An 18,782-nucleotide genomic window follows, 5' to 3' on the forward strand; every position below is an offset into this window, starting at 1 on the left:
TGTTCCTTCTAGTAACAGGATCTCCTATCGTGTTTAAATGAATACATGCAGGTAATTATGGTGGAGTCCTCCTGGGGCTACTCTGCGTGGCAGTGAGAACTCATAATGTAGAAAATGTTTGTTAATTACGGATGTGGTGATCAATGACAAGCAGCGCTTCGCCCTACTGTATGTGTACCGTAGGAAATTACTATGGTAAGTGTGTTTTAAAATGTATGGTGTTTATGTGTCTTATACATTTCATTTATGAGTCTACAGTATAATATGCCACAAACATCTTAGAAAGAATCCAACCTTAGCTAAGTTGCTTTCAATTTTCAAGAGTAATCCTACAACTCTCTTGACTCTTTAAATGAACTGCATTAGAGAACTATACATCTTCAACACAAAGGTGGCAATATAATATAGAACAGGAAGATTTAACCCACAGACAAGTGGTTTGAAAGAAACCCACTCAAGGAATCATGCAATACATGCAGAAGTATGGACAAGGCACGTGCTCCAGGAATTGTCAACACTTTAAAGCCCTTTAAAACCTACACACACCACTTACAAGGGGAAAGACTTGTCACTATCACGTGAAATGCAAAACAAGAATTGCCACATCCTCTGTCATTTTGGGTGCATTAACTAGTTTCAGTAACAGGCTAATCACTGTTATTGTAAAATCCATTTTCTGAATTTCAGGTGTTTTCTGTAAATTTTAAGTAGGCTAAATGCATACTAAGACTGCAGTTCATTTGCTCAACATGCAAAGTGATACTAATGAAGAAATTTGCTTATAACAGAAGAGATTTAAATCCACTGCAATTGCAAAAATGCAGCTTGTATGTCACCAGTTATACATACCCAACGCCTGATTCATAATTGTGCTCATCTGTTGACTTCATGTCTCGACTGCAAAAGATGAATCTCCATTCATATTATATTCACAAATACTGTAAAGTCAGAGGTCATGCAATATTAGCATGCATGATGTGATAAACAGCAGATGATCAGCATTTTATATTACAAAAAAAAAGTTATCTCCATCAGTGCATACCTTCTCAATGGTCACTACTTACCACAAACACACAATAAGACAAATAAAAACATTGCAGTGAAACACAGTCTGAACTATTCTGATTCCTACACTGTAATTGCAACACTTTATCATTTTCAATTTAAAATGAGCACACAGACATATGTATACAGCTTACAGTATATACTGTAATATTCCCACTTCAGCTCTATCTAAATTTACCTTAGTCTTCGTACTGCAAGTCTGGAGTATGAAGCTTCAGATAGTAACTTAAAGGGTTCAAGCTTACAGTATATAACCCAGTTTTATGATCAGTTCACCTGTAATTGCTTTATACTTGGATTGTGAGGAGGCACAGATGCCTAAAGTGGGATGCTAGTCTATTACAAAGCATTTATTCAGCAATAATGTATATGAAGGGGGTAATTCAGAGATGCCCATTAACTTTGACAGCATGCTTTTGGACAACAGGAAGAAACTGGGACCCAGAGAAAACTCACATAGCCACAAGGACAGCATGCAAACTCAACACCGATGGAGCCTGATTTAAACCCAGAGGCTGTCTTGCTACTGTGCCAGCACACGTCCCTCATCTGTTCGTTAACCGCAGAAATTATGGATAGAAATTACGTAGAAAATTACGTTTTGCAAGCATGCGGAAGATCATGATACAAAACCAAAGAATAACTTTTATTAGAAATATCCCTACAGGCACTTCCAGGAATGTGCTAATCCATCCAACTTCTTGGGTGTTTCGTTTGTTTAAATGACATTTAAAAGTAACTATATTTCATATCCTTACCAATCTCATTTTGCAGAAGCAGTGGTGTATTTTAATTTGAACCCTTCTTTAAATCTAAACTGCACAGTTGAATAGTACTTCATTACTCCCTACAGTACATGCTCTTCACATTCACTGTAATTAATTTCAAAGGGACAGCAGATAATACATTCATTACCAGCAGAGTTACACAGTTGGTAGCTGCAAGTCACTGGGGAATAAACAAGACAATGTTAAGATGACACCAGCACCAACTTTCCTGATTGTAATGTTCAGGAATTTTCTCTTTTCCTGCTGTAATCTCAGTGTAATCTCAATGAACCTGAAAACTCATCAGTGTAGAGGCTGGGGTACCCCTGAGAATCTTCCTTCTTCAGTTGACAAGTGTCTCGAAAATGTGTGTAACCCACAAGTCAAGTTTAAAACGATGTATTTTAAATAACGCGAAAAGAAACACTAACATTATTGTACCTGTACAGACAATTTGGTAAATACTCTACAAAGCAAAGCGGACATGAACGTTTATTGGGAAATGCTTCTGAACACATGTGGATAGTTTAAATAGAATCCAATGGCTGTCCAGCTCTGGGCAGTGCTACACAATACAAAGCTAGTAAGACCTTATCCAGGGGTAAATTAATCAACACTGACGCCTGGAATGGTTTTACATATGTTGCCTACATCATAATCATAAACCCACACTGTTTATACACCATTATTTAATTTAATCTATTACAATCTAGAAAGCATCTGCTGTATAATAATTGATGAACAACATTAGAAATCATAATATTACATCTGTCAAGTGTTATTTTTGCATAAATTATTAAGGTACAAATTGTCAATAAGAGGCTAATTGAGTTAAAGCGATTTAAACGGTCATGCAGCAGAGAGAAAAACATCTTTTCTCTCAGTGTTTAGCAGCTTGAATAAGTAAGTTTGCTTTGAGCCATAGTGATTAAAGGGGATTTTTCTTTGACCTGCTCTGTAATCTGATTAGTGCACACAGCTGCTCTTATCCTTTTAGAATTATGAAACAGATATGCGAGCCGAGTGAGAACCTGCAAAGCACTTAGGTAAGTCAGTCTGTAGCCATCCTGCAGTACACAGGTGTAAATAATTCCGAAATGACACAAAACAAATCACCACATGCAGAATGCAATAACAGCAGGCTCCACAAAAATAATATCTGGACCAAACTGAAATTAAAAACATGGATTTTTCCCACTCCTTCTCCCTGCTTGTTTTTGCAGCATTTGGTATCAGATCCATTAGTACTGTCATACATCACTCCATCAGAAAGGTCGGTACTGTCTCACTCTGTTCCCCAAATGGAGAGCAGCTCTAGAAGGCCAGGTGTTGGCAGACAGTGCTCACCTGTCAGAGTGGTCACCTGTCCCAGAGGGTCTTTCTCATGTTCTGTCATCTCTACTTGTCTCACTTGACACCTGGGATCTTTCTCTTAACCTTCTTTCTCACTAAAGCCTGTTCTGGACATCTGACCTGGGGCATAAGGTTACAAAGAAGAAGATTGTGACTGAAATGTATGTCCATGGATGTTTGCGTTTTCAAATAATTCAATTACTCTTTTTACTGCTTATTGTAACTTTTCTTTTATTTCTTTTCACTTTCAGTCATATCAAATTAACTGTGCAGTGCATAAAACATGAATATGTACAAAATCTGCAAAGTGGATAACCACTATTGGTATTCGGTATTGTTTGCTGACTTTGTTGATAAAAAAAAACAATTTTGTATTAAAACACAAAAGTGACAGACATATTTGCGGCTCATGTTACTGATGTGTCTTGTCCCACTCCATTCCTATCTGGGTGAAGCAATACAGAAACCCCAGGACTGGAATGGCTACATTAGGCCAACCTGCAGAGAAAGAAAAATAATACACATTTTAGGGATTACAAGCTGATACTTGCTGATACTCTGCTTATAATAGATATTACAAGAAACTTGTACTGCAAACATTCGGTAAAAAAAATATTACTTCATGGCATGCACCACATAATTAATGCCTCAACTAGACTAGATGCTGCATTAAAAATGAAACACAATGCCTTTTTGTTGTGAGACTTGCAGTGTGCTCTCTTAGCTGTCTTTCTTCATTTCCAGCTCATTTTGTATCTTTTGTAATTTTGTGAAATAATGCATTTATACAAAAACAACAGGAACAGAAACACCCACTTGACTGAAAACCCTTTTCTGAGTTACTGCTGGCTCAGCTCTTTCCTGAAACAAGGAGAGACCGAGTAACGTGATAACCTGATCAGGGGCCTTTTGCTTCAGACTATTTGTGGCTGTTTATGTAATAAAGAATGCAGTGCATTCCAGATATCTGTTGCAGAAGGATTTTAGAAAATACAGTGGTATGAATGCTGCAGATCTGAAGATCTATGCCTCTGATGGTGTTAAAGAGGTTCAAAATTTAATCTGAGTGAAAAAATGCCCTCAACATACTGTATTTAACTGTCTTAGCACTCAGAATTTAGCACATCCACTGTTAACTGATGCAAGGGCCTGAACTGTATCTGGCAATGGAACCACAATACTCTCAGATCAATTGCATGATGGCTTATAAATAAGCCTGATTGCTGATTACACGTAAGCCTATTTTCTCTCCTTCACTCCCTCAGTGTTACTGCCGTGATTGCAAAAAAAATAACATTCCTTAAGTGGAATAACATTATGCTGAATAAAGCTAAGGTAAGGAGCCTTACATGAATAGATGGGATCATTAAAAAGCAGGAATACTCTTTTCTATGCAGAAACCTGCTGTATGATCTGTTATCAATACCTGTCAGCTGGCATGCTGTAAATTGATTTCTGAAGATTTTTAATGCTGTGATTACCTGTCAGGGCCTAATTCTTTGAAATGTAATTACTAGTGAAGATGCAACCTGGTATTTTTCAAAGATTAAGATGTCAATATATTAGCAAAACAAAAACTGCTGATGAGAGGGGAAAGGCAGCAGTGAGACTGACAGCTCTAGTAAACCCTACAGACCATCAGGTGCATGAAGTGATTACACCATCTCTGATGCAAATTAAATCCCACCGTCTCAGTACAACACTGACAAGAGGGCCAGGCGCTCATCATCTTAGTTCATTTTGCCAAGAAAGGATGGAGATAAGAGATTTAAACCCTAATATTAATTAGATGATATCAAAGTTGTCTCAACAGTAGGTGGGAGAAGTGCCCTGATTGAAAGCAGGGAAAAGGAAAAGGATATCCATTGACATGGGTGGCAAAACAACTTTGCTTAGATATTTGACATTATAATGTCACCTTTGGGGTGCAGTGGACTGGAAGTGCCATTAGAAACTATTTAATATGTCAAATTGTGAAATGTTCATGTACTGGGGCCTCACTGAAGTAGTGGTGAGAGAAGTATTCCCGGCAGTGTTATGCAACATATTTCATCAAACAGATCAAACGTTCCTTGGGAAGTTTCACACGGAACCCCTTTTCTCGGTTTGCCACTACCTGAGTAAACGTTTTTCTCAGTAAAGTACCAGCAACAGAACAAGGTGACAAAAAAGAGAATGTTATTTTGTAGCTGCAGTTCTATACTCAATATACAAATCAGTACTTGTTCTGGGTAAAGATAATATCTTATATACAGTAGACTCCTGTTTTATGCTATATGTTTTTATGCAAATTTGGACAGTATATATGTGGTCAGCAATGAAAAAAATGAATGAAAAATCCAATAATATGGGAAAGTTCACAGATTCAACCCTGGTGCAGCAGGAATGTGAGCTATGCTTTGGAAACTAAGTTACAGAGCCTATAGCACTCTGCTGCTTTCTTTACTGTGTGGCATCACCCACTAATGCGCCTCGCAAACTGAAAATGCATACAAAGGGGAAAGGCAAGTCAAGAAAAGTGCCTGATTTGGAGTTAAAAATCCAAATTTTGAACAAGTTAAGGGGTGGGATGACAGTGACCACTTGGAGTGTAAGTATGGTGAGAATGAATTTTCGATTAGTGCAATTACAGACAGAGAGAAGGCTGTTTTGTGAGAGTTGTGTATCTGCTGCAGGAAAGACTGGAAACCTGATGAGCCATGTGCATAATAAGGTCCTAGGAAAAGCCAAAAGGTCTCTATGCTTGTAGATTGGGGAGGTGATTCAGAAGCATGTTCCCAGGGGATGGGCATACGATTCGTGAAAAAGTGCTTAGCCTCTGCGAACATTATTCAAAATGCGAACCATGTACAGTACTAGTGCTGTTTAAAGCCAGTGCTGGCTGGCTTAATAGTTACAGTCTGTGGTACTGTATAATTTGAAAAATGTGAAAATAACAGGTCAATCAACATCAGCAAGTGAAGAAGCAGGGCATGGATTTCTGGAATGATTGAAAAAACTGAAGAAAAAGGAAACAGAACTGAACAAGTGTTCAATGCAAACGAAACAGGGCTATTTGCTTAAAAATGCACATACATTTTGAAACATGAACACCTGGCCCCCATTTTCAAGGCATGGATGTGTAACGATTGCATCACGTTGCTGTTTTGGGGTAATGCTGACAGACATACAGTATGATCAAGCCTGCCTTGTTATATTGCGCGGCTAATCCACACGGATTGGAGGGAAAAAACTAAAACGTTTTGCCAGTCGACAAGAAAGCTTGGATGACTGAACTAATTTCAGAGTACAATCCATCAATGGACCACTCATCGGGCACTCAGAGATGGCATATTTACACCCATATCAAGAAAGGTACAATGAGTTGAAACGTAAAGAAGGACAGTTCTTCACATCGACTTCTCGAGACACTGAGTCACCACTCCCACCACTACCCCACCGCAAGCCCACACACCTTGACTACGAGCCCTGCCACCACCCAGCTGCCTCTGCCACTCATACACCTCCACCCAGCTGCTGGCCTCCGTCACTCATACGCCTTCACCCAGCTGCTGGCCTCCACCACTCATACGCCTTCACCCAACTGCTGGCCTCCACCACTCATACGCCTTCACCCAACTGCTGGCCTCCACCACTCATACGCCTTCACCCAACTGCTGGCCTCCACCACTCATACGCCTTCACCCAGCTGCTGGCCTCCACCACTCATACGCCTTCACCCAACTGCTGGCCTCCGCCACTCATACGCCTTCACCCAACTGCTGGCCTCCACCACTCATACGCCTTCACCCAACTGCTGGCCTCCACCACTCATACACCTTCACCCAACTGCCTCCACCACTCATACACCTTCACCCAACTGCTGGCCTCCACCACTCATACACCTTCACCCAGCTGCTGGCCTCCACCACTCATACACCTTCACCCAACTGCCACCACCACTCATACGCCTTCACCCAACTGCTGGCCTCCACCACTCATACGCCTTCACCCAACTGCTGGCCTCCGCCACTCATACACCTTCACCCAACTGCCACCACCACTCATACACCTTCACCCAACTGCCACCACCACTCATACGCCTTCACCCAGCTGCTGGCCTCCACCACTCATACACCTTCACCCAACTGCTGGCCTCCACCACTCATACGCCTTCACCCAACTGCTGGCCTCCACCACTCATACGCCTCCACCCAACTGCTGGCCTCCGCCACTCAAACGCCTTCACCCAACTGCTGGCCTCCACCACTCATACACCTTCACCCAACTGCTGGCCTCCACCACTCATACACCTTCACCCAGCTGCTGGCCTCCACCACTCATACGCCTTCACCCAGCTGCTGGCCTCCACCACTCATACACCTTCACCCAACTGCTGGCCTCCACCACTCATACACCTTCACCCAACTGCTGGCCTCCACCACTCATACGCCTTCACCCAACTGCTGGCCTCCACCACTCATACGCCTTCACCCAACTGCTGGCCTCCACCACTCAGACACCTTCACCCAACTGCTGGCCTCCACCACTCATACCCCTTCACCCAGCTGCTGGCCTCCACCACTCATACACCTTCACCCAACTGCTGGCCTCCACCACTCATACACCTTCACCCAACTGCTGGCCTCCACCACTCATACACCTTCACCCAACTGCTGGCCTCCACCACTCATACACCTTCACCCAACTGCCACCACCACTCATACACCTTCACCCAACTGCTGGCCTCCACCACTCATACACCTTCACCCAACTGCTGGCCTCCACCACTCATACACCTTCACCCAACTGCCACCACCACTCATACACCTTCACCCAACTGCCACCACCACTCATACACCTTCACCCAACTGCTGGCCTCCACCACTCATACACCTTCAACCAACTGCCACCACCACTCATACACCTTCACCCAACTGCTGGCCTCCACCAATCATACGCCTTCAGCCAACTGCCACCACCACTCATACGCCTTCACCCAGCTGCTGGCCTCCACCACTCATACACCTTCACCCAACTGCTGGCCTCCACCACTCATACGCCTTCACCCAACTGCTGGCCTCCGCCACTCATACGCCTTCACCCAACTGCTGGCCTCCACCACTCATACACCTTCACCCAACTGCTGGCCTCCACCACTCATACACCTTCACCCAACTGCTGGCCTCCACCACTCATACACCTTCACCCAACTGCTGGCCTCCGCCACTCATACGCCTTCACCCAACTGCTGGCCTCCACCACTCATACACCTTCACCCAACTGCTGGCCTCCGCCACTCATACGCCTTCACCCAACTGCTGGCCTCCACCACTCATACGTCTTCACCCAACTGCTGGCCTCCACCACTCATACGCCTTCACCCAGCTGCTGGCCTCCACCACTCATACACCTTCACCCAACTGCTGGCCTCCACCACTCATACACCTTCACCCAACTGCTGGCCTCCACCACTCATACACCTTCACCCAGCTGCTGGCCTCCGCCACTCATACGCCTTCACCCAACTGCTGGCCTCCGTCACTCATACGCCTTCACCCAACTGCTGGCCTCCGCCATCTCCCAGCGCCTCCAACCCCGAAGACCCCTCTCCAGCTATCGCAGTGGAGAGCAGCTCTGAACAGAGGTAAAGGTTCGAGTGTGTGGCCCTTTTTATCTCCATCATCATCGTCATCAGCTGCACATTCCTTTCATCATCACTGGGAGATTATGGTGAGTGTTCCCTGCATTTTATTATTATTAAATTTTATTTGATCTATTTTGTATACTGTACAGTACTGTATTTGCTGTATTACTGTTTCCACTATACCTTAAACCATATACTAATAAACTTACGAGGGGAGGGGAATAGGGGGTCTAAGGGGGGTTTTCTGATTATATGCGATTTTGGGTGTACACACTATGTCAGGAACCTAAATACCATGTAAAACATGAGTCTACTGTCTTACATAAATCTCCTGAAATGCCTTGGCACAACAAAAATAAATGACAGAATGCGCAGCAAGACGAATCATGAAAAAACACAAATAAATGTGGTGCTGGATGGTGTAGAACAATGACTTAACAGCTGAATTTGCCAATATCGGCAGAGGCAGCCAGTGACTACTACAGCTAAAAGGCATAGGAAACAGTAAGAAGTAGTGTTCAACCTGTATCACTGATTTATCTGTTCAGACCATAGCAGTGCCAGATTCCTGCTGACATGAAATCTAATATGTTCTCATTGCTGTTTTTCAGCACCCTGGACAGCTCTCTATATAAAGGCATTGTATCATCACAGGCTGACAGCCCTTTATGCTGGGAGCCATCCAAGCTTCTATTAAAAATCTGTATTCTGTGTTCATGCAGAACCGCACTAGGCACTCCCAAACTATTCAGGACCTGCAAATGTTTGGCTGAAACCTGCTGAAGCATTGTGCTGATGGCCTGAACAATCCCCAAGGTGAGACTTTGCTATGGGCTATGAATACGCTCCTGTTTAAAGAGAGTAGAACAGAAAGGTAAAGGCGGCAAACACAGCACAGACAGGCTTCAATAAAGTCTTTGTCTCATGCTGTCTACTCAGTCAAATGCAGAGCACACAGCGCACATATTTTGTATTAATAAACTGTGGTGTAGGAGTATATGTATTACAGTTTTGTGTGATTTTAAAATGAAATTAATGACTGATTCATATTTACAGAGCATTTAAAATCAACCAAGCAGATCCACCGCACACATAATGCTCTCTGCATTGTATACGCCTTGGTAATAAGACTTTTCTCCCCCATTTCTTGTACTATTTTGAAAAGTAATAAAATATTTGATCATAAAACATACATATGCATGTGTTGATGTTGCACACAGAACATAACACACAGAACATACTACAAATCCCTTCTTAATTTATTACATGAATTACATTAATGGCTGTTATGGCCATTCTCACTTGCATAATATTCTTATAATATATTCTTTCTGATATTCATGATTTCAGTTTGGGCTGCTTTGGGCTAAATCTAAATAATAAGGCTTTTCTTTTGGTGCTGAACAAGAGAAAAATAGTGTGTGAATGTACAGTACTGTGCATAAATAGTGTTTACATTTTGTACAGGTAGCAAAACAAACCACAATGTAATACGAAAAGGATTTTTTAACTTTAATCCTTCATTTTCAGAAAGGTGCTTGTCCTGGGAAGGGTCAAAGACACTAGTAGCCGAAAGCAGACATTTCAAGACTGGACTAAGTGATCATGCTCACAGAGTCTATGGGACTCAATTCTATTGCAGGGGGGTGGAGGGAGTGACAATTTGGAATACAAACATCAACACAGAAAGCTCCCTGGCTCAGAGTTGAATTCAGGACCCTAGAGCTACAAGGTAGCAGCGCTAAACCACTATGCCACCATTCATAAGAACATACAGTAAGAAAGGTTACAAATGAGAGGCCATTCAGCCCATTCCAACCCATTGGATAGTAAATAGCTAATTGATCCAAGGATGTCACTCATGACATATGTAAGGGTATCAGCTTTAACAACATGGCTGGGTAGCTTGTCTGGGTTCCACACTCCCACAGTTCTATAGGTAAAGAAGTCTCCTGCTCTTGTTTTTACATTTTATATGCACTTCCACAGTGCATTCAACTTCCACACTTAATCATTTCCATGAAGCACTTTATCACTTCTACAAAATTCAGTAAAAGGAATATTTTATGAGCACGGCTTGTCTGGGAATATTTTATGAGCACGGCCGAAAACGTTCAAAGATGTTGATAGACTAGAACTGTACTGATTTTGCTCAGTGGTACTGGGATGTATGCAAATGAACGTGGGCTCTCCTTTGTAAACCACACACACTGTAAAACAGCTGGAAACCCCAGAAAAAAAACTCTTCATGTGTGTCTGAAACAAAGAGCAGTATTTCATTTCTTCACCTGGACTGAAAATCACAACTGTGAGCAAGCCCAGCTGGAGGGAAAAAAAATCCTTGACTTATTTTACGATTCTGAAGGGGTTTAAAAGCAATTACAATAGTCTCCAGTAAAAAGCACTTTTGGGAGGTCTGTTCCAATGAATGATCCATTTACACTGTAGACTCCCTGGAGAACCGCAAAATGTTCATTTACAAGTTCATGAGATTCTTCAACAGCCACTGGTGATTTTAGGAAGAGCCACTGTCTCCATGACTTGTATAATGTGACAATAAACAGCAGGAGTTAAAGAGAGGAAAACAGGGAAGAGAAACAATTCCAATGTAATGCACAGCAGTGTCTGTCATTAGTAGAGCTGTGTTCAATTGTAAGGCTTATAGATGATGGATTGAGACATGTGCAATTCTCCAATATGCTGGCAATGTTCAGAAGGGAGGCGAGATGACGTCCCTCTTCAGAGGTTAAAAGACAGGTGGCAGAAATGCAGTGACACACTTGATGTCTTTCACACTGAGGAAAGATGAGCGGCCAACAAGTCTGGAAACTTCTCATTAATAAACAGTGATAAAGAAGAGTAATTGTGAAAATATACAGTGAGGTGGGAGCTGTTCTCTTTTCTTTTCTCTGTATGAGTAATTTTAGTCTCAGCAGTTCACAGTTAAACAACACTGAACTTGAAGGAGCCCCTGATGAGTAGAATTAAGCTGTTTATATTGATGATTATTTAGAATTTCGAGATAATGTGGACAATCCAAAAAAAGACCAACATTTTGTGATGTCATATTGTAGTTCAAGGTTCAGAATGTAAATCAAGGGATGTTATGTTAAAATTGTTGAATTGTACAATCATTGTCACCACATGACAAAAAAGATATAGCCTCTCTTGAACAGGTCAAGAGAATTGGGTCCGGACAAACTATTATATTTATGTCCTACGCTAACTGAAAGAACTGAATTTTAAATTGGTATGGAAAAAACGTCTTCAGAATCAACAGTGTAACATCAGTCACAGCACACAAGTGGGGAAAAAAAGAGGAACTTATTTACACTAAGATCTGTGAGAACACAGATCAAGCTACTCAACAACGGCCATGTTGTTGAAGCTGACAATTAGCCATTAACAATCAAATGAGGAATATTCCCTGAATGCCATCATGATAACAATTTCTTCTGGCCCATTGACATGATTCATTTGTACTGTAGCAATCTGAAAGCCTTGAGGTAATTTCAAGTAAACTGAAAAGAGTGAAAGGTTGGAGCATTGGTTAACATTGCTGCCTGGCAATGTTGGGGCCCTCAGTTCAATTCCTGGGGTGCTATTACACGTGGCTTGTTTGTTCTCCCCATGCTCATATGAGATTGCCTCTGGGTGCTCCCATTTTCTCCCACAGTCCAAAGACGTGCTGTTAGGTTAATTGGCTTCTGGGAAAACTGGTCCTGGTGTGTGTGCGTGAGTGTGTGCATGTGTGTGCATGTACGTGTGTGTGTGTGCGCGCGCATGCGTGTGCGTGTGCGTGTTTATGCATGTCCTGCAATGGACTGATGTCCTGTCCAGTGTGTAACCTGCCTTGCCAATGACCGAGTTTTATATAAAGCAGTTAGAAAATAGATTAATGGAAGGATAAACTGATAAGATAATGCCAACATCATGCATTGGACTGCTTGTGTGCAACAAAAAACAGTATGTGAAATGATCCTGTTATAATTATGCATCGCTCCAGAGTTCTCAAAACTCTGGAGCGAACACATATTGCACACCATCCAGCTTTTCTGGTACTGCAGTTTTCAGATTTCGATCATCCACCTCCAGGCCACCTTTTTTTCCACTTGCTGACAAAGCATAACCTGCTTCTATTACATCTGCCATAAATTGTGAACAGCCACTGGGGAACCATCAAGTCAAATCGATACACATTATTGATGATTGCACACCTTAAAATGTGCAGATGTCATCCAAAATTAATGGGCAAAAATCTTGAGAGATACTGTAGTTTAAAAAATAGAGATAAAGACCATAACTAGGCTCAGATCAGACAAGTTTTATTTTTCTTCAAAAAGATTAGAAACAGTAAATAGTGACTGAATTGTGTATCTTTGCATGCCTGAAGGTAAAAATGTAGTATTCTTCATGCACAGAATAGATCAGTCAAGGTAGAGTCCTACAGAAAATACATTCAGGATACTCAATAATATTCAAAGTACATAGATTCTTCTGAACTGTAATATCCACAAACCATGAGCAAAAATCATTTGGTTATCAAATTCTTACGGAAGTCGGTCTTGTTTATCTCAACTGAATGATTCTAACCAAGAAAATGCTTGAAAAAAGCAAGCCATCCAAAATATTTGTGCTTTGTGATTTCTGCATATACGGTGCCCTCCAAAAGTATTGGGACATTCAGCATTCTGAAGGCCACCTTTTATTTTTAGTATATATTTTGCAAACACACAGGCATTTTTCAAACACATGTTGTGTTCAGTCCCCCAAAATGTAGGTGACCACAAGTATTGGGTCACTCAACGTCAAGCAAATTAAAGAGGTGAAAAGGTCAGTATTTGTTACAGATCCCTTGCTTGCAGTAACTGCATCAAGGTTCCATCCCGTTGACGTCACCAGACTCTGGTTTCTTCACTTGAGATGCTTTGCCAGGCTTTAACTGCAGCCTCTTTAAGTTGTTGCTTGCTGGCCGGGCTTTCTGCCTCCAGGCTACTTTTGAGCAAATGAAATGCATGCTCAATTGGATTCAGATCTGGTGATGGCCAGTTTGTAATGCTACACTTTTTCTGTCTGATAAACTCCTGTGTTAAGTGTGCAGTATGTTTCGGGTTATTGTCCTGCTGCATAATGAACTGCAGACCAATAAGTCTGGTGCCAGTTTTTCTTATATTTGCAGAAAAGATCCGTTTGTGTATCTCTGAATTCTACTGCTGCCATCTTCAGTTAAGACAATAATAAAGACCATTGAGCCTGTTCCAGAAGCAGCCACAGATGCCCAAGCCATGATACTCCCTCCACCATGTTTGACTAAGAAGTGGTATTCTTGGGGTCATTGGCTGTTCCTATTTTTCTCCACACCTTAGCCTTTCTATTACTTTGATAGCTGTTTATTTTAGTTTCATCTGTCCATAAAGCTTTGTCCCAGAACTACTGTGGCTCATCTCTGTAGTTTTTGCAAATTCCAATCGAGCTCTTCTGTTCTTGCTGTCGAGGGGCTCACACCTCGCAGTACAGCCTCTGAATTTTTCTTGGTGAAGTCTTCTGCGGATTGTGGTACTCAAGATTTGCACCCCCACGCTCTGGGGATTATGTTTGATTTTACTAACAGACATTTAGGGTTTTCTCTTTACACTTAGAACCAGTTGTCTGTCATCCACTACATTTGTCTTTAAGGGATGCCCTGTTCTCTGCCCGTTCTTGACTCCTCCAGTTGTTTCCTTTCCTTTTTCTTAAGAACATTCCAGATTGTCAACAGTTTCTCTGTCAAAACGTCCTTCTTTTCTGTCACAGTGAGTTCTTTGGTCTTCATGTCGGTTTTTGCTGACTAATCCATGAGAAAGACTTCAGAAGCAGTTTCAAAGCCCAGAACCATGCCTAGACTTCCACAGCTCTCAAATGTGTGTGAAATGTTTGCAACGTGTAACCCCTTGGCAAATAGAAACACCCGTAAACCCATTTGTCCCAATACTTGTGCTCATCTAAAATATGTGTGTGTGTGTGTGTGTGTGTGTGTGTGTGTGTGGGGGGGGGGGGGGGGGGGGTGGTGGAAAAAAGCGCTATTGTTGCATAACAGTAAAACATTTACAGGTATATATAAAAATACAAATAGTCAAAAGGGGATATTCTTTGCTTTTGTCTCATATTCATTTTGTGCTTTGAAATCCAATGTCCTGAGCATACAGCTATAATGAGCTAATTTGAACTCTTGTCCCAATACGTTTGGAGGGAACTGTACTTAGCACATCACCTTTTTCAATTGCCTGTTCATATTTTGCAGTGCATGGACCATTGCATTTAAAATAAACAAATGTATTATTTAAGCCTAGAAATTCAGTTCATTTAACTGTTACGCAAAACATCTTTATTCTGATAAGCCTGTGAAGGAGAAATTTGCTGCCTTCTGCTTTCAGCCATCCAGTCCTTAATTCAATAAGGGCCTTAATCCAATAAAGGCCTATATGGCTTTCAATGTATCAGGGCTTATTTCAATATGTGCCGTTGTACATTAAAATCTAGCTTGCGTGCCTAAAAGCGCCGTCATTTCGAGGTGAAGACTGCAATCAGACATTCTGCTGAGAAGGCAGCTTTTTATGAAGGAGACATTTGAACCAGCGATGGGTGGTGCTGAGACAAGAAAAGCTGGTTCTGAAAACAGTAATAGTATACAGTATATGAGCCTACTACTTCCTCCCTGAGAATGAAATCACTCGAAGTTCTTGTGTAGTCCATGCAGGTGAAGGTCCGTTTCAGGGTGTCTAACCCATTCAGAATGCTTTACGGGTTACCTTGAAGTCAGATCGGTTTGTAAGGACCCGAAAAACTTTCAGCATTTTTGCAAGGCAATGGGTTCGATTTCGTCACAAAGGGCCAGCTGAGGTCCCTGAGAGCTACAGGGTATTTTCATTTCAAATGATCTCTGAACCACTTAATTGAACAAATAGCCCGCTTCACTGCTCAAAACAAAATTGCTCCAAATCCTAGGAAGTTGATGAATTTAGTGTATCCCGTCAAACCTGCTGCACAGTGGCTACTCAGGCAATACTGCTCCAGGGCTTGTGCACTCTTGACACCCCCAGACTCGGCTCTTTCAAGAGCAGATTTGGTCATATCTTTTACTAAAGGATCATTCGTCTAGCTGAGTCAAGCCTTGTGACCGAGTCTACACTTCGATTTAAAAGATTTATTCTGCCCTGCAAGGTGGTTTGCCACACATTTTATACACGGGGTGCAAATATTTCTTTGCACCTGAAAATCAGACCTAATGGATAACGCACAAAATCATGAAACCATGAACAATGTCTGTAAAGAATGAAAAATGATTTTTTTATGAGTTATAAATGAGGTGTATACACCATACATCGAGCAGCTCCACAGGGAGAACCCGACAGACATGTACTATATAACCTCTATTGAAGAGGAAAGCCTAAGGGAAAATTAATATTGCACCACCTGCTTTGTGTAGTGCGTTCACCCCATCTTAACCTATTAGGGACTGCTAGAACACCATCAGTGGCAATAACTGCTGCAGTTTTCCTCCACTAATAAAAACTCTTCCCCCAGGACAGAAGTAATCTGTTTTTATTCTGGCTGGCCTGGGCTGAGAAAGAGCTGAATACACCCTATCATCCATCTGTAACATCTATTTGTTTGCAGTGGTAATTCAGCATTCTGAGTATGTTCTAGAGTCTCTCACCCCTTGTGTGAGTGCGGTCATGAAAAAGACTATTTACTGATACAGGGTGGATCCTGGTAAAGCACACACACATACAGTGAGCACAGAAATACAAGGGCAGACCTGGATATTAGAAACAGCTTATTTTATATCTTGGGCTCATATCTTCATCAATTATTGATCTAACCAGTGAGTTAAGTTTAGATTGGATGCTTCCTGTTCTAAAGGCAATATGTTTAACTTTTAAAATGATGCAGGGATTTCTAGTTTTACATTATTAATATGGATGCGTTTTTTTAAGTTTGGGTAGTGCCAGTAAAACTAAAATAGCAGGACTATAAAATACGCAGCTGTACAACATCATGGTGCTGGACAAATTCAAATCAGGCAACTGTGTAAGTACTGCATCAGAGCTACAATCTGTGGGTATGATCTTACACCAAGAAATCCATTACATAACAACTATCCGGAGCTCTGATGTGCTGTAGTGGTGAAAAAGTTTCCTTTAAAGATCAGTTCATGATTTATTACTTGTATAGAAGAAGCTCTGGAGCTTTCATTGTCCCAAGGGAAGATGCTCACCTATCATTATCAGTATGTATATTGAAAATCAATGAGTACAAGCAAATTGTATTTTGGTTTCTTTCAGGGTTGAAAGCTGTCTAGTCTACATGGCTCAGCCACAGTGCATAAAAGAGGCCACAGCTCTGAAATACAAAATGTAAATAATTAACTTTGTCAGCTCATTCATTTTTTACATCACATTACGAATGTTGGAAAGTGTATCATTTTAGATGGATTACACTTAAAGGACTGTAAATCTTAGATCAATGGTTACTAATCTTTGGTCATTAATCTGGGGTTACTTTATACATGAACATTTTGCGATTTGAAAGAGTTCAACTGTGATAGTGTTGGAATACAAGGATCGTCAAACAAAACAAGAACGTAAGAAAAGTTTCAAATAAAAGGGGGCCATTTGGCTCACTGAGCTCGTTTGGTAGTTAGGAGTTAATTGACCCAAGGATCTCATGCAGCTGTTTCTTGAAAAAAAGCCAGGGTATGCGCTTTGACAACATGGCCAGGTAGCTTGCTCCATTCTCCCACCTCTCTTTGGGTAAAGAACTGAATCCTTTTCTTGATTTTAAATGCTCGTCTGTGCCGTTTCCACTTGTGCCGTCTTGGCTTTAACCATTCTTATGTTCTTGAATAGTACATGATACAGTACCTTCAATTCTAAGGCGTTAAAAAGAAACACTGTGAGTCTTAACGTCCTTCTACACAAGAAATGTGAATTAAAATCTTTTTAACACAACATAAAAAATACGTCTATGTATTGACAAAAATAAAAATTTCACCCAGGACTGTAAATGACGGGCACTTATAATACATTGAAATCTGATTGATTCTTTTTTAAACTAGAGTGCTTGAGAGCCACAGAATGATTAAGCTTTCACTCCAGAAAAGGCTTGATTTGATCAATTATGGCTGACATGATCTTCAGGGAAATTTCGACTACACCCAGAAAATCTAAAGGACAGTTTCCTCATGATAAGGTGATGAGGACCACTCCTCTAAACCATATAAAATATTCTAATCATGTTATTATATAAACTCTAGTAGTTGAAACAAAGGTTTTCTTGGCATTCTCTGAGATTCTCTTTTCAAGATCTAATACAAAGAAGTACTTTCTGTCACCCATAGTCTGATTCAAAAATTATATTTAATGCTATTATGTTGAATCTGTTTTTATGGCCTAGAGCCTTTCTCAATAAATGCAGACAGTGTGATTTTCTAGCCTGTTGATAGAAACAGACTAGGAGTTAATTGTCTCCACTGATGCTCCACTGGTATTTCTAGATCACACCAAAGAGGATTTTCTGTGACATCCTTTGATGATTAATGCAAAGATCTTATTAGGCTATGTGATGTAATCCTGCCCATGTATTTCAGCAATAATCCTGCATTCTCCTGCTCCAGTGAATAACTTTAAAGAATTCTGTTTGAACGTGGGGAAGTGCATGTATTTTTCATGACTTTAACCCTTACTGTACAGTATGTGCATATTATCATAAATTCTCTCAAAAAATAACGTTCTCAAAAATTCAGAAATTAAACCTGACCCGGGTCTGTCTCAGGGGCTGTCTGTGGTGCTACCACCTGCCACTGGAGATCCGGGTTTAATCCTGGGCTGTCCGTATGGAGTTTGCATGTTCACTCTGTGGCTTTCTGCTGGGGACTCTAGTTTGCTCTCAACTTCCAAAGACATGCTGGGTCGGTTAATTGGTATCTTGAA

The 18,782-nt window shown here is 41.3% G+C and overlaps 1 protein-coding gene across 1 annotated transcript in view; it reads right to left on the reverse strand.

The window, feature by feature from the left end:
- Positions 1-3,395: 3,395 nt before the first annotated feature.
- Positions 3,396-18,782, reverse strand: part of hhat (hedgehog acyltransferase) — a 91,763-nt gene continuing 76,376 nt past the window's right edge. The window contains exon 12 of the mRNA XM_088933681.1: positions 3,396-3,683. Coding sequence (XP_088789807.1) covers positions 3,598-3,683 — 86 coding nt within the window. The 3' untranslated portion in view covers positions 3,396-3,597. The remainder of the gene's footprint in view (positions 3,684-18,782) is intronic.

The sequence above is a fragment of the Atractosteus spatula genome, chromosome 15 (assembly GCF_055471065.1).
Source record: "Atractosteus spatula isolate fAtrSpa1 chromosome 15, fAtrSpa1.hap1, whole genome shotgun sequence".
In the NCBI taxonomy this organism is placed as follows: Eukaryota; Metazoa; Chordata; class Actinopteri; order Semionotiformes; family Lepisosteidae; genus Atractosteus; species Atractosteus spatula.